The sequence below is a fragment of the Salvelinus sp. IW2-2015 genome, linkage group LG35 (genome assembly GCF_002910315.2).
Source record: "Salvelinus sp. IW2-2015 linkage group LG35, ASM291031v2, whole genome shotgun sequence".
Taxonomy (NCBI): Eukaryota; Metazoa; Chordata; class Actinopteri; order Salmoniformes; family Salmonidae; genus Salvelinus; species Salvelinus sp. IW2-2015.
In genome coordinates, this window is record NC_036874.1 from 18599601 (window position 1) to 18624457 (window position 24857).

Here is a 24857-nt window from a genome sequence, read left to right on the forward strand (position 1 = left end):
AGTGGGAGAACAAGTATTTGATACACTGCCGATTTTGAGGTTTCTACTACCAAAGCCATGGTAGAGTTTCGTAATTTTTTATCAATAGGTACACTTCAACGTGAGTAGACGGAATCTATAAACAAATGTCCAGACAATCACATTGGTATGTATTTATTATAGTATTATGAAGTTTATTATGACAATTTTAAGCAACATAAAGTATTTGACTACTCCATAGAAAAGCAGAACATTTACATTATTTTGTACACGGAAACATTGGTTTAGCAATTAACAAGAGTCAATATGACGTTCCGTAGTTCTTCATGATAAGGGTTTGCACACTATGCAGCAGGGATTTTTGGCCACTTCCCTACAGCCATTCTCGAACTTTCCTTCAGTGTTTCGGACTCGGTCTCCTGGGCAATAGGACTGTTCAGTACTCCCTCCAAAGATTTCTATTGGGTTCAGGTCTTGGAGACTGGCTAGGCTCATCCAGGACTTGAGATGCTTCTTACGGAGGCCACTCCTTATGGCCATGGCTGTGTGCTTCGTGTCGTTGTCATGCTGAAGACCCAGCCACGACCATCTTCAATGGTCTTACTGAGGAGAAGTGGTTTGGCCCAATGATCTCGATACCGAGATGGCCCATTCCATCCACATCCTCACTCATACGGTGCAGTCGTCCGCCTCCCTTTGCAGAAAAGCACCTCCACAGAGAATGATGTTTCTACTCTCATGCTTCACGGGGTTGGGAATGGTGTTCTTGGGGTTGTACTCATCTTCTTTTCCTCCAACAAGGGCGAGAGTGGGTTTAGACCAAAAAGCTCTATTTTTGTCTCATCAGACGACATGCATTCTCGCCATCTCCTTGGATCATCAGATGGTCATTGAGAACTCACAGACGGGCCTGGACTATGCCTGGCTTGAGCAGTGGGGACCTTGCATGCGCTGCAGGATTTTAATCCATGCGGCGTAGTGTGGTTACTAATGGTTTTCTTTGAGACTGGTGGTCTCAGCTCTCTTCAGCTCATTGAACAGGTCTGCTTGAGTGAGTTCTGGGCTGATCCTCACTTCCTCATGATCATGATGCACCACGAGGTGAGATTCTTGCATGGAGCCCAAACCTAGGGTGCATTGACTGGTCACTTACAACTTCTTCACCATTTTCTAATAATTGCGCCAACAGTTGTTGACCTTTCTACCAAGCTGGCTTGCCCTTATTGTCTCTGTATGTCTCCATCCCAGCTTGTGCATGGTCTCAACAATTTTACCCGATGTCCTTACCAGATCTTCTGGTTCTTGGCCGCTGTGGAGAGGTTGGAGTCTGTTTGATTGAGTTGTGGACAGTGTTCTTTTATACAGGTACAGAGTTCAAACAAGGTGCAGTTTAAGTACAGGTTGGAGTGGAGAACAGGAGGGCTTCTTAAAGAAAACTAACAGGTCTGTGAGAGCGGAAATTTCTGTTACTGGTTGGTAGGTTGATCATACATACTTATGTCATGCATAAAATGCAATTAATACTAAAATATAACATATTGATGCTTTCTTGGATTCTTTTGTATTTAGATTCCGTCTCTCACAGTTGAAGGTCCCTATTGAGTACATACAGCCTCTACATGCTTGTAAGTAGGAAAACCTCGCAGAAATGACGTGTATCAAATACTTGTTCTCCCCACATGTACACAACAAACCACCAAGTCTTGCGTTCAGCAGCTATAATGGTGAAGAGTTTGATATGATCTGTAACTCAACAGAACTAATTAACTTGCTCTATGTCAACCTCCATCTCTAACCAGGAGACATTTCTAAGGATAGAGATTCACATATGGTCTATACAGCCCAGTCCTGATAAAGTGCACATATATACAGGAAGTGATGTGTAAGTTAGCAAACTATGCGTAAGTTCCGAGTGCTAATACAAAACGAATCGTTCTAGCTTGTCTGGGACAATATATCTGCAACGATTTAGTTTAACAGCAGGCTTTTATGACATGATTATTTCCCAAGCTATGGCATATAAGCTGTATAGCGATCTAAGCTGTATTTTCATATGGGTTGAAAATATTATGGAGGGGGGGGTGAACGGTGGATACACATGTGCTGAGTTTACGGGAGGACAGTTGTTGACAGAGACAGCATGAGAGTAATTGATCTGCGATCAAAGCTTCCTCCCAGGGGCTGTATAATGTTTTTTTTAACACTCTGGGGTGTGAGGGTGGGAGGGGGGGGGGGGGTGGGGGGAGGGGGGGGGGGGGGGAGGTGTTCTGACAGCCCACCGATACGGGAGCGTATTACCTAACTCAGACCCATGTGTTTACAATTGAATCATAGGTGGTCCATACAAGCGCTCCCAGCGGATCCTCCTTAGCACGAACCAAAATGCAATAAGTTTTTTCAGTCATTTCAGCAGCGTTTTTGTGTATTATATTCGGCTTAGTAGGAGATGCAGAGGCTAGCTGCATGGGAAAAAGGACTTTAAGGTTGCAATGAAATAATTAAGTGTATTATGTGTCCCAGAATTTTCATTTAGTATTTGTTCCCTCCACCCCATTTCCACTTTTTTTTTATATGTTTTTTTTTACATTGTTTTTTTTTTCTTTTATTATTTTTTTTTTTTTTTTTTTTTTTTTTCTTTTCCTCCTCTGCTCACAACACCTCCTGGCCTACGGGGAGCTGTAAGTACTGAAAATATAACCAGATCGCTACTTAACCACATTGTGCCGACGCACGACCTCACGCACGGAGCTTTGTGTCAAAGTAACAGGATTGTTTCCGCACCACTTGAAGAACAATTGAACCTTGGTTTGTGTTGTATTCTTCAGGACACACACCACCACATGTCACCGACGCAACTATGACCGACACCCCAAGTGTGCTGTTACATAAAAAGATCGCACACTCGGCCCACATGCACCACCACAGACAAGTAACACCCACGCCCCCAACCCCACCCGCGTTGAAATCTACCCCACAAAACCCACTCCCTTCACAATCACCGACAATTCCACCACACTCCACACACACCACCCTAGTGTCTCCAAAAGAAAGTATGTTTCTTATTCTTCCTCTATTCTCTTTCTATTTTTTCTTTCCCTTCTCTCTTTCTCTTTCCTCGCGTGCTTTTTTTGAACGTGACCCATTAGTTTTTCAATAAGTACCCAGGGAAACGTGCTTTTATTTTTTCTTTTTCTAGAGGTTGGGGGTGAATATGATGTATGTCCTGGTTTTAGTTCTTTTCATTATTTTTCAGTGCACTCAAAACCGCTATTAAACGAAAATTATCTAAAGAAATTAGTGGGTGTATAGAACAGAAACAAGTATGAAGCTCAGTCCCTCTCGCCATATTCGTGTGCCTGTGATTTTGCTCTTACGGCTGGGGTCTCTTTACCATACTGGCATAATCACAAGACCGTTCCCAGCGTTTATTGAAATGAGATCTTTTTGCCTTGGAATCAATGCTGGGACGGTGATGTTAGCTACATGTGGTATGCTAATATAAAGATTATATTTGTGTTTTCCGCGCATGGTAAATCACTTAGACAAATTTGAAAATATGGTATGGATCCACAAGATCTGTGGTCTTTCAAATGCTGTAAACGCTGGGTGTATTTTAAAGAAATGTTTTATGATGAGTAATTAGGTAATAGCAAAACGGATTGCTCTCTGTAGTTATCTAGTCGCTTTGTGAGTTTTGTGATAGTGGCTGCAATGGTAAAACTATGATTTTATAGCCTGAAAAATGCAATGTTTTCTAGCAAAAACAGATGCTGAATAATGCTATAGTGAACCATAAAATATGTATTCAACTGTCATCTTATGTAAGTTGTTTTCTTGGTTAGTGGTATATATTTCTTTTATTTATAGTCGAAATTAGTGATGAGCTTACTGATGGAGTAAAAAAACCTTGGGTGGAGTAAAAAAATGTGGTGTTCCTTTTGCTAACCGTGGTTAGCTACTAGATTTACATATGTGGTCTTTCTCTGTAAACATTCTTAAAAATAAATCAGAATGATGGCTGGATTCAAGCAAGAAGTGTAATCGTTTCTCTGGTGTACCTTGGACTTGTGATTGAATGATATTTAGATGCTAGTATTTACTTGTGAACGGCTATGGCTGAGGCTAATGCTAGTCAGCTTTTTAACTGTGGGGGTGCTCGCGGATCCGGGTTTTGGGAGGAAACAGAAGTTACACTGTCTGATATCAGATAGAGATGTATGACCGCTATAACGAAATACAATCACATTCAGCAACACACACACAGACAAATCAATGAACCATTGTTTTATTATCGAATACCATCTCAACACATTCTCTTGTGCTTTTTGGATTTACCTCCTCCGTAAAGAAGGGTTTATATCCCAAACATGGAAACACAGGGCCCACCAGACAGCATCAGTCACGTTCCTGCCTCTCCTCAGGCGTACCGAGAACCACATTAAATTCCTTCTTAATCATGATTGGAAGAACAGGTAGACGAAGGAGGGCAAACAAAGCAACCACAGCAGAGCTGCATTCATAACAATTATCGTCTTTATTTGTCTTAATAAAATACAAAAAGGCAGTTGCTTCTGGTACCCCCTGAACAGGACAAAGAGACTTTTGATTCGTATTAAAAAGGGCAGGGGGACGAGTCACTAAGGCCGGATCAGAATAGCTAATTTGTCTGCGACAATTGGTTTTTATTCAAGCTATGCAGCGATCGTTATGGTGAAGATGAAGTCTGTTAACGCTGTGCGGTGGCATCAAGGAGGATAGTGAAAAATGGAATACGAGTCTGGTGGCCTTACAGCGTACATAAACACTAGTGATAAGTAACCTGAAGAACGAAAAGGGCAGTGTTTTTGCGATTAAATAATGCAAGAGCAACACCTAGTGGAACAAAATACTTACAGCAGACCTGTAATTCTAGGGCAGTCTCCCCATCTCCAAGTACTAACAGCCCGATCCTGCTTAGTTCCGAGATCAGACGAGATCGGGGGCTGTAATTCAAGTAGGTAGGCGTAAGCGAAGGAACAGACGGACAACTCTTTGGTTAACACACCATATACGAGTCAAAGTGAGTCTGATAAACAGATCCGTTGCATTTACCATATTAGAATAGCAGCGTTGATGCTTTGGGTCAACTCAAAAGGGAAGAATTAACATATATGTAGCCATCCAATTTTTTATGCACAGTACGATAGTTGGATCAATACAGAACAAAAATCTTGCTAACGTTTCAAAAAGCGAGGGCCACATATTTCAGCCTTGTGGGAAAAATTGACAATACATTATGACTTCTGACAAATACATTAATTAGCAACATTTCCATGCGCAGTCTAGCCTAACTAGCCAGAAATAATAACAAAAAAGCTTTCTGAAATGTTGAAAAAAAACTATTGGCATTGCGTTTCTGGGTCGTAAAGGAGGAGCGCATTATGGAAATTTCCATATTTAAGCGCATGGGGCGCGTATTGACCACATCATGACTGGGGGTGGGTTTAGGCGGCTTCTTCGAACTATTCTCTTGATTGACAGTACCCGCGTGGCATAAATACCATGGCTGCATTTGGCAACATGATGGTTTCCCCACAGTTCCCACAAAATGCCAACAAGTTTCGTTACCAAAACAATGTTTCCACCACACCTTTTGATTAGTCCCACCTTTCAATTGGTCAACGAAACTTCTTTAAAAACTGACTTCGAAGTATGTATGTATGTATGTATGTGTGAGAGAGAGAGAGAGAGAGAGAGAGATGCGGAAAACGCGGACGGAATCACGCATGCCAGACATTAAAACGGAATTCGACAATATTCAAACATTTATTGAACTTAGTAGGAAATGAACTACATTTATTGGACTTGTAGAAAATCCATGGACAAAATACATCAGTGATTTGTATTTCCCTGCAACTTTCTGAAAAGGCACAGGAATGCGCTTTTATCTAGTCTACACTTTGTGTAGCCGTTAGCATGAATGCTAATGATAATCGTCTGCTGGTACTGCAGATGGAAAGGCTTTCACCAAAACCTTCTAAACTAAATGTTAACTGCAAAGTAGCCTATGCTCACCTGGCAGAATGATATCATGATGATTTGCATCAATCCAGTAGCCATTTGTTTAGCTAACTCTGCAATCCCATGAGCGCTACAGAAACACTGCTAACCAAACAAAAGTCTCTGGCTGGTGCACACTTGCATTAAAGGGTAACTACACCAATATTTCTTAGATTTTTCCCAGACCTCAAAAGTGAACATACAGTTAGTTGTGTGTGTTTTCTATTTTTAAAAAGTGTGATTTTGAGAGAGAAAACCTACAAATAAAATAAACATTTAAATGAAACGAGGAAAAACTACCCAGAGAAAACTGAATTTGAGAAAAAACTACGCTGAATCAGGCATCTTCCTCCTCTCACATTTCCCAACCTTTAACTTCCCCCCTCTCTTCTAAATTCAGCCACTGGCTGGTTCAGTTGCCTGGTTAGCTTCAGTCACCTAGTCGTACTGCACATTGGCACACAGGTTAAAGTGTGTGGTTACACTCTTTCTTCTCCTAAATGCCAAGCTGTCAAGCGGCGGCTGAAAGAGAGTGAGGAACTTAGCCGTGGGGTTCCAGCCTCATCYCGGCTGGGCCTGGGAGTGAGTGTGTAAACCTCTCTCTCTATCGTGTGGCTTTGGTTTCCCTTTACTCAGGCAGTCCACAAAACAATCTTGAATGAGATAAGATCACACAGACAAACTCTGGTGTAATAATAAGCAGCTGCTCCTTAAGTGATTTCAGAGGCTGTTTTGAAAGACCTTGATAACAGAGACGTAACGCCACGAACAGGGGCAGGCACTGGCTCTGGGTCCGGGGKACTGGTGATGGGGAGGAACCCCGGTGTCTTTGAGCTCAGAGGAGAATCCAACTGCCTCGTCAGCCCACAAATCGTTCCCAGTGACCCGACAATTAGCTTCATAGAGCCGAGCTGATAGAACGGCCCGTTATGGCCGACAGGCCCAAACTGTTTAGTGGAAATTACATGAAGAGTGCAACTTAAGGAGGAAGGTCAAATGCGAAGTGGGATTACAAAGTTACGACTCCAATTGCGATCACATCAAAGAAGACCTGGCCGCCGAGATTTGATGCTACTTGACAATGGTAAGATTTTGGTTCTGGGAGCAGTTTGCTCTGAAAGGGACTCAGATGAACTTGCCACACATTGGTGCCGCACGTCGGTACCGCTTAAAATCAAACTTCGCGCAGGACAGAGAGACGGTGTGGGGAGGGATGGGGAAGAATTACTATCCGCTGAAGAACAAAATGTCTTTCTCCTCTGATTTTCCCTGACTTGTGAAGATAGGGTGAAATGACTGCAGGCCCTTCCTTCTCCTCTTGTATTGTGGGGAATGGAGAGATGAGAATGTGTGTGCAGGGGGAGCGGGTGTCTCYGGGAGGGGAAAATCCAATTGATACCAGCAGTTTACGACAAGCCAGGCATTTCAGTCGTCAATCTGCTCTATTTTTCTGACTGACAAAACCAGCGGACGTATTTGCATGGAGGTTTGGAGAGAGAGAGAGAGAGCGAGTAAGCAGCAAAATGGTTTCTCCTCCGGTGTCTGCTGCGCGTCTGGATTATTGGGCCTAGAGGTCCTGACACGCTCCTCTGGGGCCTCATTTCAGCATGTCTGTCAGGAGTTTGGCTAACAGAACCCAATGGGTTCAAGTTCTTTCTCAGTTTTCACATGAAACACTCAGCCAACGCCTCGGGCTCTCTATAAACCTATAAAGCCGGCCTCTCTCAAGCCAGACTCCATGTTAAAATAAGGTTATGAGATGGGGGCGCAGCCTGGTCCAATAGGAGTGGAGAGGGATACATTTAATCAATTTGATATTGTATCATGATTTATTTATTTTTTAGCTGAGAGCCATTGTTGGGTTTTAGTTTTCCCCCTTTCAGTTTTTAATATAGACAACCTAATTTAAAAAGATCTGTGTCTAAATGTGTCTGGTTAAGTTTGTCATGAGACCAAAACAATCCTGATGTCGAATACAGCTGACTACACACAGAAAACACGTTGAACACGAGTACATAAAGCCCACCAAAAAAGTATATACATTTAAACTATTGACATGGATGAATAGAAATATCTAATATGATTGATGTTTTTTCCTTACATCATCAGGATCGTTTTTCCTCAGAATGACATCGTCCAGCCCTCTGCGAGTGACTTAAACCTATTCCACTCGCTTCAATCTGCACATGGCAGCGTTCCGTTTGTGCAAAGTCCACAAACTATTGGTAAGCGTTGCTAATCTTCCATTAAACAAAGCACCAAGATATGCCTAGAACTTGAATAACAGCCCATTTAAGTACGTCTGAATAGCCTTCGTTCTGAAGCRCGTCCACAACACCCTCTAACAAGCCTCTAAATGTTCACCAAGTGGYACTGTTGGTTGAGAAGCCGGATTAATCAGACATTTACAGCCTCAGATCCCACATCCAGGCCTATACTGGTCGCCCCTGAAGGAAAGGCCCTCCTTAATAAAGTCTCGGCACTAACATCCACCTGTGCTATTGGTTCAGCCGTGTGAAGCATGTGCGTCTCCCTCTTCCCTGCATAAGGAGCATGTGACGAGACAATAAATCATGTGACGAGAGAGGAAAGAGGAGATGGAAAAGAGAGATCAGGGGGATGGAGGGATGAAGGAGGGATYAAGGAGGGATGAAGGAYGGAGGCCTTACGGGAGCACGTGTTGATCTCAGGAGCTCGAATGCCATAGTACCCCGCCGGACATGCGTGGAGACACTCGCCGTACTGCCTCATCCTCTCCCGCCGCAGGAACAGGAAGAGCTTGGGCTGGCAGTTCACGCAGCCATTGTCCTTGGAGCACACCGAGCAGCCCTTGCAGATGGGGTACACGCCATAGCTAGCTGCAGGAGAGAGACGAGAGACAGAYGGCACAAACAGGAAGTGTGATTAGTTTCAACTACATGTAAAGCAATCCAATCAAGCAATCAGTCGATCAATCTTTTTACATCAGCAGTGGTCACAAAGTGCCTCGYTTTCGATCRCAAAAAGCWGGGWGAAGCACAGTGGCAAGGAAAAACCCCCTGGAACAATGCTTGAGTTTGAGAGTGTGGAATACAGTATGAATGATAACTGCCTTTGATGGTATATTCCACTGTAACTACTGTAACTAACATGTGATAGTGCAGCTGAGTTCACTGGGCCTAACAACAACATTTTCCTGTCACGGTGGTAAGACAGAACTGTGGATGGCCTCAGAGCTGAGMACAAAMGTACACTTGAGGCAACAGACTAAACCAGAGGAAAAAGTCCGCAGTTGAAAAGTCCATCCCACAGTATAAGCCAAACAATAGTAACAGATATGTAACAAAAGATATTTTCAAATTTGTAGGAAATCCATCTAATTCAGCAATTTGTCATTCATGCAAACTTTGGTTGCCCTCTGCAACTTTGAATACTGATTGGTTTTGAACGTGAATATTGCATTAACTCTGGTCAGAACTGGCCCTCCTGAGCGCTGTGTTGATGCTGTGTTGAGACAGCCGATGAACGCCCCAAACCACATTGACTCTGGGCCCGGATCGAGTTGCCGGCGGAGGACAAAGGAGCCAGTAACAGCCAGTCCATTCCACAATAAGCYTCTCTTAATATAAACTCCTTAGCGATCCCGTTTACAAGAAAATGTCATTGGGGCGAACACAATAGCGGCAAACGAGAGACACTGCTATCGATCGGAGCCAAGTTTTAAATATCACAGGGTAACAGCTTCCACCGAATAGGCAACCTACCACAGTTCTTAATTAAACATCATAGAGGAGAAATCAACTGACTGAACAGAGCATGTTTCTCCATTGGCCATGAATTCGCATATTACATTTCTCCAACCCGTTTAAAGACGACAATAAATTGCTAAGTGGAACTACAACAGCAGTTTGTAATCATGTGAGAAGCAGCAGCAAGGAGARGTCAATGTTTGACATGGGGTTCACTCTTCCCCGCAGTGTTGAAGACTGAAGCAGAGTACTGAGGATTTACAGAGGAGAAGARCCGCCTGGCAGACTACACGCAAACACACAGAATCTGTGTTGGGGAGTGATGAGATGGAGCGAAAGCGGAGACATTGAGGTGTAGTGTTAATCAGAGTGTGGTCTGTGCTCAGTCTCCGGGGATTAAGTTCAGCCCCGACACCGACGGTGATGTCAGCGTGTACAGATTAGCACTGACCACTGTACTCCGTGGCCTATTAGTCACTGATTGCTTCATCTCCACACTGACGCCGACTACTCACATCGGACAACGAGCAGAGACCACTCAATACGTCAGACAGATTAACACATTCACAGATATTTCGAGAACTGGGAGAAGCTCGGAATTTCAATTGCGAGCCACGTCCTGTGACCATTCCAAATCTAAACAGACCGGTCCTCTTCTTGGTTCATTCTTCTGCTTCAGGACGTAAACCCCAACCTGCTTCCTGTCTACTCTGACGAGAGAACACATTAATAAGTGGGGAGTTTGGATGTCATTTTCAAAGAATAACGACGTAACAAAGTAATAGGATGTTCTTGAACATATGACAGCGAGCTCACAAAAAGTCTGGGACAGTGACATTTTGGCTGTTTATTTGACTCTGTCACTGTGTGTTTAGAAACATATTCTATTCTTATTTACGATAAAAGTTACCCACAAATGACACAAAACATTACTTACCATTATTTCTATTGGGCACAAAATAATCTGAAACACAAAAAAAGTGCATCCAACAAGTTTGTGAGTAAAAATCATTGCGTGCTAGAAATATGGAACCAAATACAAAATTTGAACCTACTTTAATACATATATAAGTAAATTTGTCCCAATACTTTTGGTCACCTAAAATGGGGGGGGTACTACGTGCAAAAAGTGCTGGCAATTTCTAAACGGTTCACCCGATAAATGGATGAAAAATACCCTTAAATTAAAGTTGATTAGTTACCTGCACTTTGACCTCATAGTCATGTGTATAATTTCAAATCCAAAGTGCTGGAGTACAGAACAAAAAATATTACAGTTGAAGTCAGAAGTTTACATACACTTAGGTTGGAGTCATTAAAAACTTATTTTTCAACCCCTCCACAATTTCTTGATAACAAACTATAGTTTTGGCAATTGGTTGTTAGGACATCTACTTGTGTGCATGACACAAGTAATTTTTCCAAACAATTGTTTACAGACAGATTTTTCACTTTACACTGTATCACAATTCAGTGGGTCAGAAGTTTACATACACTAAAGTTGACTTTGGCCTTTAAACAGCTTGGAAAATTCCAGAAAATTATGTCATGGCTTTAAGAAGCTTCTGATAGGCTAATTGACATAATTTGATTCACTTTGGAGGTGTACCTGTGGAGTCATTTTAAGGCCTACCTTCAACCTCAGTGCCTCTCTTGCTTGACATCATTGGAAAATCAAAAGAAAATCAGCCAAGACCTCAGAAAGAAATTGTAGACTCTCACAAGTCGTGGTTCATCCTTGGGAGAATTTCCAACGCCTGAAGGTACCGACGTTCATTGTATAAACATTAGTACGCAAGTATAACAACATGGGACTACGCAGCGTTCACACATCGCTCAGGAAGGAGACGCATTCTGTCTCCTAGAGATTAATGTACTTTGGTGCAAAAAGTGCAAATCAATCCCAGAACAACAGCAAAGGACCTTATGAAGATGCTGGAGGAAACGAGACAGTACAAAAGTATCCACAGTAAAACGAGTCCTTATATCGAAAGGCCGCTCAGCAAGGAAGAAGCCACTGCTCCCAAAACCGCCATAAAAAAGCCAGACAACGTTTTGCAGCTGCACATGGGACAAGATCGTACTTTTTGGGAGAAATGTCCTCTGGTCTGATGAAACAAAATATAGAACTGTTTGGCCATAATGACCATCGTTATGTTTGGAGAAAAAAAGGAAGGAAGGAAAATGATGTGGATATATTGAAACAACATCTCAAGAACAGACAGGAAGTTAAAGCTTGCTCGCAAATGGGTCTTCCAAATGGACAATGACCCAAGCATACTTCCAAAGTTGTGGTAAAATGGCTTAGGACAACAAAGTCAAGGTATTGGAGTGGCCATCACAAAGCCTGACCTCAATCTATAGAAATGTTTGGGCAGAACTGAAAAAGTGTGTGCGAGCAAGGAGGCCTAAAACCTGACTCAGTTACACCAGCTCTGTCAGGAGGAATGGGCCAAATTCACCAATTTATTGGGAAGTTTGTGGAAGGCTACCTGAAACGTTGGATCACCCATTAGTTAAGCAATTTAAAGGCAATGCTACCAAATACTAATTGAGTGTATGTAAACTTCTGACCCACTGGGAATGTGATGAAAGAAATAAAAGCTGAAAGAAATAATTCTCTCTACTATTATTCTGACATTTCACATTCTTAAAATAAAGCGGTGATGCTAACTGACCTAAGACAAGGAATTTTTTACAAGGATTCAAATGTCAGGAATTGTGAAAAACTGAGTTTAAATGTATTTGGCTAAGGTGTATGTAAACATCCAACTTCAACTGTATGTGTCACTGTCCCAATACTTTTGAAGCTCACTGTATATCTGGCTTCATGCTGTCAATCTCTCTATATGGAGAGAAAATAAACGGGAGTATTTTTCTTCCTCATCGCCTCACACAGCCATACATTAACGTAGAATATACACTCTGGGCATGTTTACATTGACCTGACATCCACTGTAAATTGGCCAAATGTACTCCCCTTTCCCAAACCCCATCCACACATGATTGCTAACACACAACGTTGAGAGCAGGGGAAACCGGGCATGGAATGAAGATGGAAATTGTGAGAAGTTAGCGAGTTCATTTCCCACCCATTGGGAGAGAAGGGGTTCTGGGTTCTAACAGCTCCGAAGGCGGGTCACTACTATCACAAAGCATGTCCCTTTCTTCATCATCTGGGCGGGTTAGTTACTCCCTTGATCTGATCTGGCCTCTGGCGCACCTCTTTTTAGTGGTTGAAGGCCTACTGCCTTCTATAAGCGGCCATTTATCTGTGCGTTCATTATGCCTGATCACCTCAGCCCACTGGTCAATCAATCAGCGAGAAAGTTGTCAGTGAATCGCTTCATCACATCTTTGGCTCACACCCCATGCCATTCCTCTTTGATCCTGTTGAACAAAACGTTTTGCTCGTTGCTAATCTTGCAACACATGCTGATTAAGGATCACAACAACCGTGCATGTTTGTTTGGATCCGATGCAGATCCCACATCCTACAGTTATAAATGGAAAGAAGGAAGGAAACACTCTACAGGCGAGTGAGACGTTTTTGTTGGGTAACTGTTCTTTGGAGACTTCTTCGGATCAGGTCGAAGTCTGGAGTGCATTCGAAGCACAGCCCACAGGTATGTCAGAGGGGAGGCAATGATTAAGTCTATCCGTCTGTCTGTCCGTCTTGCCTGTTTGGAGTGGCCCTGTCCAACTCAACTAGACCTACTGGAACGGTGTCAAGCACATTCAAACATCAACACTGACAGCTGGTTTCAGTCGTTCGTCAACTCTCAGACACGTCGATGTGACGCAAACATGAAACAAGCTCAATAAAGGACAACAGTTTTGCTTTCTTAGGACGACAAGGTGTCCAATCGAGTTCTCTCCAATTTCATGCCTACATAACACATGGATATTTAGCAGGAACATATGTTCCAGATTACAAACCTCTCACAATATTCGTGCAGAAAACCAACAATATCCTTGAAAAATCCCAATAAACAAAGATGAGAAAATCAACAATTTGGGGAGGTTTTCTAGAGGAATATAGCATCCACCACCAGCAGTCCAGTGCATTGTAGAGAGAGACACCGTGCCAATGGGGAGATAGATCCATGGCGATGCGATCAGATAGATATCAAAAGAGAAGCTTCTACTCCCTTAGCTCGCATGCTACAGAGCCTCCAACCGAAAACAGTGAAAGCCATTGGGCTCTGATGTGTCAACAGCATCTATAGCCATGTTTTCAAGTCCCACTAGAGAGGAGTCGATCAAAGTGCATCGGTCTGGAGGAAAATTACAGCATCATAACCTAATTTGGCACCCGTGTGAGCTTTAAAAACACACGGCGACGTTATGTTGTGTGAACTCGCGACGCACCATCGTACATACATAGTTTTCCGAACAGCAGATAGATTTGAAACCGACCAATCGACGATGCAAACCATATTTTGACACGTTCACATGCTCGACGTTTTCAAGGCGTCTGTAGTAGCTCAGGTCTTTTCTTTCAAGTCATCTTTTGTCGCCAGAATGTAGGCCCAGCTGAAATGGTCATCGTGAGACTATGGATGCCATAGAACAGCCTATTTTTTGTAACCGCGGAGAGAGAGAGAGAATGTAAGCAGTGAACGCACCATTACAAAATGCCACGCCCTCTCCATGATCAACCAACCAATAGTTTACAGTTTCAACCACAGCATAAATAGGACTTAAAACAAAACATCTCTGCAGTCCCCACTTCTGATGGTTATCTAATGATCCCTCTGTGCCTCAAGTATTGCATTTACAAAAACCAGGGCCCCTTTGAACATAACTGGAGAAGACACCACCACAATGGTTCCTTAGCACAGCAAGCTAACCAAGCAGACAAGACAAATATTACAAATCATTTGGAGTGTGACGGTTGTATAGTGAAATGGGACTGACATATAGCTGCTAGTTAATATTGGTCTTCTACTGGCACCACATACAGCAGATAATATGAGAAACCCCTCCCCTGCCACAGACATCTAACTGTTTGCGGTAGTGGGTTTGAGGGTTCTCCTTGTATGTGCCTGTGTGAGATATGCAGGGAGCAATTTTACATATATCTGAAGTCCACCACTCTATTGGCAGCCTCAARTCTACTACACTAAGTTTCTCAACTGAACCAATGTGTGCTGTGTTTTTGTGTTGCTGGGAAGTCCTGATAAGTTTCTACGAATCAATTGCCTGGGTTGAGTAATAATCATTCTTCATCTGACTCTCTCTTTGGGCTTCAATGAGACTCCATTTTTACAAGCAGTTCTGGTCGATCAAACTGTGCAATTTGATCTATGAATGAGAACAATATCTACGACATTCAACAATGATTTCAGGCTCCAGACTATGAAATCAAATCTAATTTAAACTGAGGAGGCACCATGTTCCTCCAACAGAGTTCCAGTTGCACTGCCCAGTTTGGAGAGAGATATTCTAGTTCATTCAGGTGAACAAAGTTTTGGTCCTCCATTCATGCAAAACACAGGCCCATAATGTGAGTTATGATGACAACATGTTTGGAGGGTAGCGGTTTCATTCAGCAGGGCAGCGGTGCTGTTGCTGGGAGGTTTGTTTTGAACGCAGCTCAGGAGCAATTAGGCCCACGGTGAGATCCAGCAGGAACACAGTCTGTCTCAGGTACGTTTAACGACTCTGAAACAAGCGTAATGGGCATCACCGGCAGTTGCCAAAGCCCCACATGCAGGCAGGGGAGTTAYCCGGGCCTGGTCTGAGCCAACCACCTCCTGCCTCTCACGCACCTACCGCTKTCCATGACATCATCAACCACACTGGACTCATTATAACTTTCTGCAACTTATGGACCATAAAAAAGGCAAATTGCAGATCCGTTTTTGGTGTTTCTTTTATGTGAAAACTTTGATTGTTCCCTGTAGGAATCACACACTGACTCACCCCTCGATCCATCCACCGCCCGGGATGGAAATGTAAAAAGGAGCATCCCGCCCACATTACTCGGGCTCATTTACTGTTGATCCCATTTGTTGAAGTTGTGTGAGGCAGGGATAGATGGGATGTCATGAGAGGGCAGAGGAAGAGGGTTGCCGGGGCCAGGGTCCATTCTCTCTCATCATTGGGCTTTCCCTAAGTGAGTAACTAAAGCTGCTACGCATCAAAACCCACTCAGGGTCTGATTAATGACGAATGTTTCTCTGTYGAGGGGGAAAACTCTTACTCGAACTGTTGTGACTGGGAAACTTGTGCTAATGACACAGTACAGGGGATTCGGGGTCAAACGCATCAAACACAACACAAGAGGTTATATCCTTATACGTCTCCTTAGCTACTCAGGAGGGCCCRGGTATGTCAATCTAATAACACTAGGATAGCTATATCCCTAGTAGCTAACCAGAGTTTTGGAAGAGTTCTACTCTACATTAATGTATGGATCCATTCATATTGGATGCGAATGGCGAGGGAGGACACGGTGCAGGGAAACCTCAGGCCTCATATGTCACAAAGCCGCAGCCTGGTTAGGAGGTTCACTCTTCTTATGTGGTGAGAAGAACATTTCGCCAACAGAACTATATATGTGGACTTTTCTTCATAGCATCTAGGCGATTATTGTATTTTTTTTTTTTTTGCCGCAATGATGGTATAAGCTTACTGTTATTCAGTCAAAAGGAGAGAGAGAGAGAAGCCGTATCCCTCTCATTTCAGTGGGTCTGGATGTGCTGCCCCTGGGCGAGAGACGTGCGGGACACCATCACAACCACCAACAGGCTGGCCTCGTATCGAACTTGGAGACACGACCGCTCGCTGTATCCCTCTTCAAACCACGTAACCCTTGAGGCTTACGRTGTAGCAGCGAGAGGCTGAACAGCCAATTCTACACTGTAAAGCTCTCAGACCGTCCACCCAACGTTAACCAGCCCCCGGAACGGCTACACATTGTTCTAGCTTGTTAAAGTCGGTACATGGAAAAGGACATCAAACCACCCACATTTTAAGCYTATGACTTTATTTGTCACGGTTCTGGAAATCACACTTCGCTCAAAATTAGGGGGGAAATCGGAAAAGTGGGGGGGGGAACACCAGCCCTATGCGCTGAAGGCACATTTCTGTTCCAATTTAGCAGAAAATATGTTGGACCCGGCTCCGACTCCTTTCCAGCTGGAAACAGTCAGGATTTAGGATCTATGTTATTTTCGGAGTTTACTTTAACAGATCGTACTGTATGCACATGTTTATAATTTAGAACAATTCTGCTGCTTATAACGATTTTGCAGCATGTGTCGGAGCAAACACATTTGTTTTCAGACGTTATTATTATAGCCAAAGTGTTCCTGTGACACAGACCCACCAGGCAAGGCAAGACAAGGCAGGCAGGCGGGCGCGGAGAGATTTGATCACATCACTTGAAAGGAGCTAGAGATCTCCAAAGCAATGGGGGAAACAGGCAGCTATATGAGTAGGAACCTGCAGCTTATAATAGGGAATAGGGTGGGCATAAAGAGTTGTGGCACAGCCTGTACCTAGCATGTGTTCTCATTTCCATGCAGAGAAAAATGACCCAGATAGAATCACTGACTCAATGTCAGGTGGATACACATCCTTGGCAGGCCACATTAAATTGGCTTGTGGGGCAGATTTGGCCTGCAGGCCACAAGTTGAAGACTCCTGGCCTACAGTCGGCCCCAGCACAGCTTATTTCTGGCTTTGGCCTCCCTCCCTCCCTCCCTCAATCAATCAATCAATCAAGTACTCAAACAAACCATGAATCAAATACTCTCATCTCTCTGAAGCCACTCCCTTGACCAAGTCTACTGAGTCCTTAAAAGCCCTTTCCCTTTTAGAATTCAAACTGTGTCACAACTGTCAAGATTTTAGTCACATACTCTTCATAAAAAGGCCCTTGGTCATCCTTAACGAAAAGCACATTTTACTCAAGGCCTGACTAATATTCAATTGTATACTTACATTTTTTTACTTTTGTATACAGGTAAGTCATTTAACAACAGATTGTTATTTGCAATGACGACCTGTCAAGAGGCGAGCATAGCAGAGATACAGTAAAAATGGACTGCTCAGTTACACATGCAGTTGCTTTCTCAGATTGAAAAGAACTCCTCGGCYGTTTGAACATGGCTACGTGAAGACGCGTTCCGAGGCCTCTCCACAAAGGGGTTGACACTTACGTTTGAACCTTTTACCGATCAAAACGAGAACACACTTTGCACACCTACTGGCTCTAGCAACCCTTGGGCGGCATTATTGGATACYTCTGCAACCAGGAAAATGAGACGAAACGGTAAACAAGAAGACACGATGAAAACTAGCAACACGATGTTAGGGAGACGCTTGTCAGCATCTGCGCAGAAATGGCTAGACTACGCTCTGATTTCATGACCGAGCTTTGTTCCTCTGTGTCAAGTCTATGATGACAAATAACTATCGCGACACAAACCCAAAAAACAAAGGATATGGAAACGCTGTTGACCGACATCAACAAGCGGCTTACCGGAGACCAAAAACGGCGAGCTTACCTCCGAGAACGTGACGCTAAAGGTTCGTCTAGATGACCAGGAAAACCATTCCCAGAGGAAGAACATACGTGTGGTCGGAATCCCAGAAGGGACAGAAGGGCGCAATCTTACCGAGTTCACGGCCTCTTTCCTGCAAGGCGTCCTCGGCAGAGAGACGTTTGACAGAAAAACCACAGCCCGGTTGCCCTACCAGAGCAATGCTGGTCCGCCTACATTACCTCCAGACCAAAGATAAAAATTCTTCGGACCTCCCGCGAAAGAGGACAATGGCAAGCGGATCCGTATCTTCACAGATTACTCGGCAGATCTGGCGAGACGCAAAGCTGCATACAAAGATGCGAAAGCCCACCTTCACAGGGCAGGAGTCAGATTTGGCCTGATACACTCGGCTAAATTGAGGATTATTTCCCAGGGGGCTAGCCACACATTTGACGACCCCCAGTCTGCGCTCACCTTCTACTGGGACAATATCCACTCAACAGCTGGCACAGAACCCAGATCCGTGAAGGCTGCTAGTTATGTTATTAGGGTGCACACATGGTCAGTTTATGGACGTGAATGTGAGTAACTTTTATTTGCCCTATTTGGGCAGTCCATGCACCGCATATAGATGGCTGACTACCTCGGGATGGAACAGTCTACCYTGGTATATAAAGTAATAGCTAATAAGCGTTATGGTGTAATGTAACAAAGCTTTTCAGTTATAGACCTGAGGTTCTTTTTAATTTTTTCATGAATGAATAAGCCAAAGCCCTATGACGTTCCTGTTAATTTGCTCCTTTAGTTGGGCCTCAAGGCAAAGGGGTGTAATTACTAGGCTATGTTCATTTACTTCAGTCCCGCAATTTGTATTTTGTTTTTTAATTTAATTTAATATATAGGCTAGGCTACATGTGACTGTATGGTGTGTGTGTTTGGGCACGTGCATGTGAATACAATAGCGCTTAGGACAATTTAAAAGACTAGGCTATTCATTTTTCATCCACATGTCCATAGATCGATGTTAATTCCCCTTTATTCAACATAGGACATGGTGAAACACTTAGTGGGTTTTTTAGTAATGTGACAGAAAACTGGGTAGGTACTGTTTTTGAGGTCTGTCGTTTCATTTGGGGACTCGGCAGTGGAGGTTTTCTAAATTGTATTTTTATGTTTTATTTTAGTTTAGGGTTACACAAATGTTTTATTAATTGTTTTGTTTTTGTGACGAACTACTCAGTCCGGTTGAAGTTATTCTTTAATAATACTGTAACATAAACAGTTCATTTAAACCAGTCTCCTGGAATGTTCGGGGCAGTGAGCATGTGGTCAAGATGAAGAACATTCTTACATTCTGAAAAAGGAAAGGGTTTCAATTGCTATGCTACAGGAAACCCATTTATCTTCAACAGAACATGCTAAGCTGAAYTGGGACTGGGTGGGCCAGGTGTACTTTTCTTCTTTAGTTCAAACAAAAAAAGGTCCCATTTATATTTGAGCACCAAGATACAGACCCTGAAGGACGATTTATTTTGATTACAGGTAATATACTTGGTCAACATATTACTAAACTAAAKGTATATGGCCCGAACACAGACTCCCCCAAATGTAAACTCAGCAAAAAAAGAAACATTCTCTCACTGTCAACTGCGTTTATTTTCAGCAAACTTAACATGTGTAAATATTTGTATGAACATAACAAGATTCAGCAACTGAGACATAAACTGAAGAAGTTCCACAGACATGTGACTAACAGAAATGGAATAATGTGTCCCTGAACAAAGGGGGAGTCAAAATCAAAAGTAACAGTCAGTATCTGGTGTGGCCACCAGCTGCATTTAGTACTGCTGTGCATCTCTTCCTCATGGACTGCACCAGATTTGCCAGTTCTTGCTGTGAGATGTTACCACACTCTTCCACCAAGGCACCTGCAAGTTCCCAGATATTTCTATGGGGAATGGCCCTAGCCCTTACCTCCGATCCAACAGGTCCCAGACGTGCTCAATGGCATTGAGATCTGGGCTCTTCGCTGGCCATGGCAGAACACTGACATTCCTGTCTTGCAGGAAATCACGTACAGAACGAGCAGTATGGCTGGTGGCATTGTCATGCTGGAGGGTCATGTCAGGATGAGCCTGCAGAACGGGTACCACATGAGGGAGGAGGATGTTTCCCTGTAACGCACAGCATTGAGATTGCCTGCAATGACAACAAGCTTGGTCCGATGATGCTGTGACACACCGCCTTCGACCTCCACCTCCAAATCGATCCGCCTCCAGAGTACAGGCTTTGGTGTAACGCTCATTCCTTTGACGATAAACGCGAATCCGACCATCACCCCTGGTGAGACAAAACCGCGACTCGTCAGTGAAGAGCACTTTTTGCCAGTTCTGTCTGGTCCAGCGACGGTGGGTTTGTGCCCATAGGCGACGTTGTTGCCGGTGATGTCTGGTGAGGACCTGCCTTACAACAGGTCTACAAGCCCTCAGTCCAGGCTCTCTCAGCCTATTGCGGACAGTCTGAGTACTGATGGAGGGATTGTGCATTCCTGGTGTAACTCGGGCAGTTGTTGTTGCCATCCTGTACCTGTCCCGCAGGTGTGATGTTCGGATGTACCGATCCTGTCCGAGGACGATCAGCTGTTTGTCCTGTCTCCCTGTAGCGCTGTCTTAGGCATCTCACAGTATGGACATTGCAATGTATTGCCCTGGCCACATCTGCAGTCCTCATGCCTCCTTGCAGCATGCRTAAGGTACYTTCACACAGATGAGCAGGGCATCTTTCTTTTGGTGTTTTTCAGAGTTAGTAGAAAGGCCTCTTTAGTGTTCTACGTTTTCATAACTGTGACCTTAATTGCCTACCGTCTGTAAAATGTTAGTGTCTTAACGACCGTTCCATGAGTGCATGGTCATTAATGGTTTATGGTTCATTGAACAAGCATGGGAAACAGTGTTTAAACCCTTTTACAGTGAAGATCTGTGAAGTTATTTGGATTTTTACGAATGATCTTTTAAAGACAGGGTCCTGAAAAAGGGCCTTTTTTTTTGCTGACTTATATTTTTTTATTATTTAATCAACACTGCAAGGGACTTGGGTTTATTTCAGGAGATTTTAATTGTACTTTGGGTAAATTGGATAAATCATCAGCTGCTCCAGTCTCAAATCATAGAGCCTCAAATGCTCTCAGAAGCGTTTGTGATTCGTCTGGTTTAGTAGACGTATGGAGAGAGCTKAATCCTAATGTCAGAGACTATACTTTTACTCGAGACCCCATAACTCATATTCTAGATTTGACTATTTTTTTTATGCCCTCTACTTACATGCATGTTGTCCAGTCATGTGCTATTGGTTCTATAGTAAGTTCTGACCATGCCCCAGTGTATATAGATATTGAAATTGGCAAAACAATTCCCAAAACGAGATATTGGAGAATTAATACGTCTCTGCTTAATAATGAAGAATTCTGCTCTGTGATAAAAGATAAATTATCACATTACTGGCTCGACAATCTACTCTCTCCTGTCTCAGCTGCAACTATCTGGGATGCTGCTAATGCAACCATAAGGGGTAATATCATTTCCCAAATGCCTCTGATCAAGAAGCTTAGGATGGAAAATAGGGAAAAATTGGAGGCTGAAGCAAAGCATTTAAAATTGTTTCATAAACAACAACCAACRCAGGCAAACTGGAATTCACTAGCTTGTGCTAAGGCCAAACTCAATTMAGATCATACAAAGCATGTAAACATTTTCACCAAGCAAAAATATTATGAGTTCAGTAACCGTTCAAGCCGTCTACTTGCACAGCAACTTAACAAAGAACAGAATGAAAGATCGATTAAGTCTGTAAGGATGGCAGATTGCTCCACTTCTTATGATCCTTTGCTTGTCTATAATACGTTTTGCGGCTTCGATAAATCTCGTTGTACTTCACAATGTACAAGATTGAACGACAAAATTGAATAAGATCATCTTGCCCGTTATATCAGATGAGCAACGAAATAGACTAAATGCTCCCCTTTACTCCCGAAGAGGTTTGAGAAACTATATATATACAAAAAAATGTTTACCTTTATTTAACTAGGCAAGTCAGTTAAGAACAAATTCTTATTTACAATGACGGCCTACCGGGGAACAGTGGGTTAACTGCCTTGTCACACCCTGATCTGATTCACCTGTCTTGTGTTTGTCTCTCCCCCCCCCCCCCCCCCCCCCACCAGCTGTCTCCCATTTCTCCCCATTATCTCCTGCGTCTTCTGTTTGTCTGTTGCCAGTTCGTCTTGTCCTGTCAAGTCCTACCAGCGCGTTTTCCCGTTTTTGAGTTTCTATAGTTGCTGTTGTCTAGTCCTCCTGGTTTTGACCACTGCCCTGGATTACTGAACTCTGCCTGCCCTTGACCTGTCGTTTGCCTGCCCCCTYTTTTGTAAATAAACATCTGTGATTTGAACTGTCTGCATCTGGGTCTTCTCCTGAGTCCTGYTAGGCTGAGGCAATAAGGTCTAGTAATAACATCAGGGGCATCTCTATGGGTGACGAAGTGCACAGAATTTCATTATTTGCTGATGATGTGCTTTTATACATGTCTAAACCAGAGACCTCTATCACTGCAGTAATGGACATCATATCTGAATATGGTAACCTGTCAGGGTACAAAATTAACGTGGATAAATCCATGGCTTTACCTTTTGTGTATCCCCTCTACAATCAACATAGAAACGATATCTCCACAATCACCCAACCTCAACCCAACTGAGATGTTTTGGGATGAATTGGACCGCAGAGTGAAGGAAAAGCAGCCAACAAGTTCTCAGCATATGTGGGAACTCCTTCAAGATTGTTTTAAAAGCATTCCAGGTGAAGCTGGTTGAGAGAAGCCAAGAGTGTGCAAAGGGTGGCTACTTTGAAGAATCTCAAATATAATGTCTTTACTATTATTCTACAATGTAGAAAATAGTGAAAATAAAGAAAAACCCTTGAAATAGTAGGTGTGTCCAAACTTTTGACTGGTACTGTATATCTGGAACAATAAGAAACCTAGAATCAAATTGACCAAACAAATTAAGCCTAAGGATTTAGGAGGAGTCTCTTTAAAAAATCTGCAATTATAATACTGGTCTGCTCAGATCAAGCACATGATTAGTTGGTGCCTAGACAGARGCCACTCACTTTCGGGTTGAGATGGAATCAATAGCATGTCATCCAAGAGCATTAGCTTCCTTACCGTTTATTAATAGCCTTGAAAAGATCCCGGCCTTATSTGACAATTTTACACAACATAATACACTCTTAGCTTGGAAAGATGRAAGGAGGTACTTGCAGATTGCAGACCATATATCACTCTGTTCACCGATTGCCCTTAATTCATATTTTCCGCCCAAAATAAGGAGTATTGGACTTCTGGACTGGAAGACGAAGGGTATTGCTGACCTTACGCCTTTGTTTACTCAGGACACTCTTAAATCGTTCCAACAGATAAAAACTGAGTTTGACTTCCCTGACAAAGATTTTTGTAAGTACCTACAACTTAGACACTTCATAGAGGGTCCGAAGAAAGTCGATAAACCGTTTTCAAATGACTGAAGTTGAAAAACTATTTACGAATACTACTGTTCGGTGAGATTTAATCTCCAACATACATTCTATTTTATTGAACAGAAGTGCCTCATCCTATGATGTGTTGAGACATGTTTGGGAGAGAGACATTGGACATGCATTCGTGAGGAAGAATGGGCTTCTATCTGCGAAACGGTCTACCCCAAATGCACCTGCATAAGCATACGATAACTACATTTCAAATGTTTTCATAGAACCTACTTTACACCTCTCCGCCTTCACTAAATGTTTCCCAAGGCATCACATTTATGTTTCAAATGTAAACAGGATACTGGCGCCTTCATGCACGTTTTTTTTTGGTACCGTAGCAGAATCCAGTCTTATTGGAATGCTATTCATTTACACATCCAGAAGATCTTAGGTYGACAATTTGCTTTTTCACTGAATTTATATTTGCTCTGCTTTGATTGTAACYTTGTGTTTGGCCCTGACTGAACGTCTGTTCAGTACCCTTGTTTGCTTAGCCCKAAAAAATGCATATTGTTACTATGGTCCGCACCTGAAGTACCATCTGCGAGAATGTGGCTCTCTTAAGCTTCTGCTATTCTACCCCTAGAGAAACTTACCATTGATTTACATCAGACGTCTGATACATTTTGGAAAATCTGGTCTCCATTGTGGTCCTAGGTAGAAAACCTCCCATAAATGACCCATGTTATAATTGTGATGTTTGTGTATCTTTTTTTTCTCTCTCCGTTTTATGACTGCCTTTTTGTGTAATGTTTTGCTCTATCCTTATTCTTTTTTATTGTAATTAGTCTGTATGGTGCACTTTGCTTGGTTGTCTGTGGAARCCTTGTTAAAATAAAATAACATTCGAATAAAATTATCCTAGATTCAATACAGAAAAATAACTCCTCACCTGGAAAATGAGAACCCAGTCAGTCTATGACTCTCTCTCTCTCTCTGCACTCCGGGTCCATATTATTGCATCAGGTTGTAGTGAAACGTAGTGCGTTTCAGACACAATCTGGAAACACTCGGGAGAACCTTTCACCCAT

General features: G+C 43.0%; 1 protein-coding gene across 1 annotated transcript in view; it reads right to left on the bottom strand.

Annotated features, from left to right (window-relative positions):
- Window positions 1-24857, bottom strand: part of LOC111958570 (R-spondin-2-like) — an 86298-nt gene that overhangs the window by 42258 nt on the left and 19183 nt on the right. Inside the window, exon 3 of the mRNA XM_023979836.2 lies at window positions 8688-8876. Within this exon, the coding sequence (XP_023835604.1) occupies window positions 8688-8876 (189 nt within the window). The remainder of the gene's footprint in view (window positions 1-8687; window positions 8877-24857) is intronic.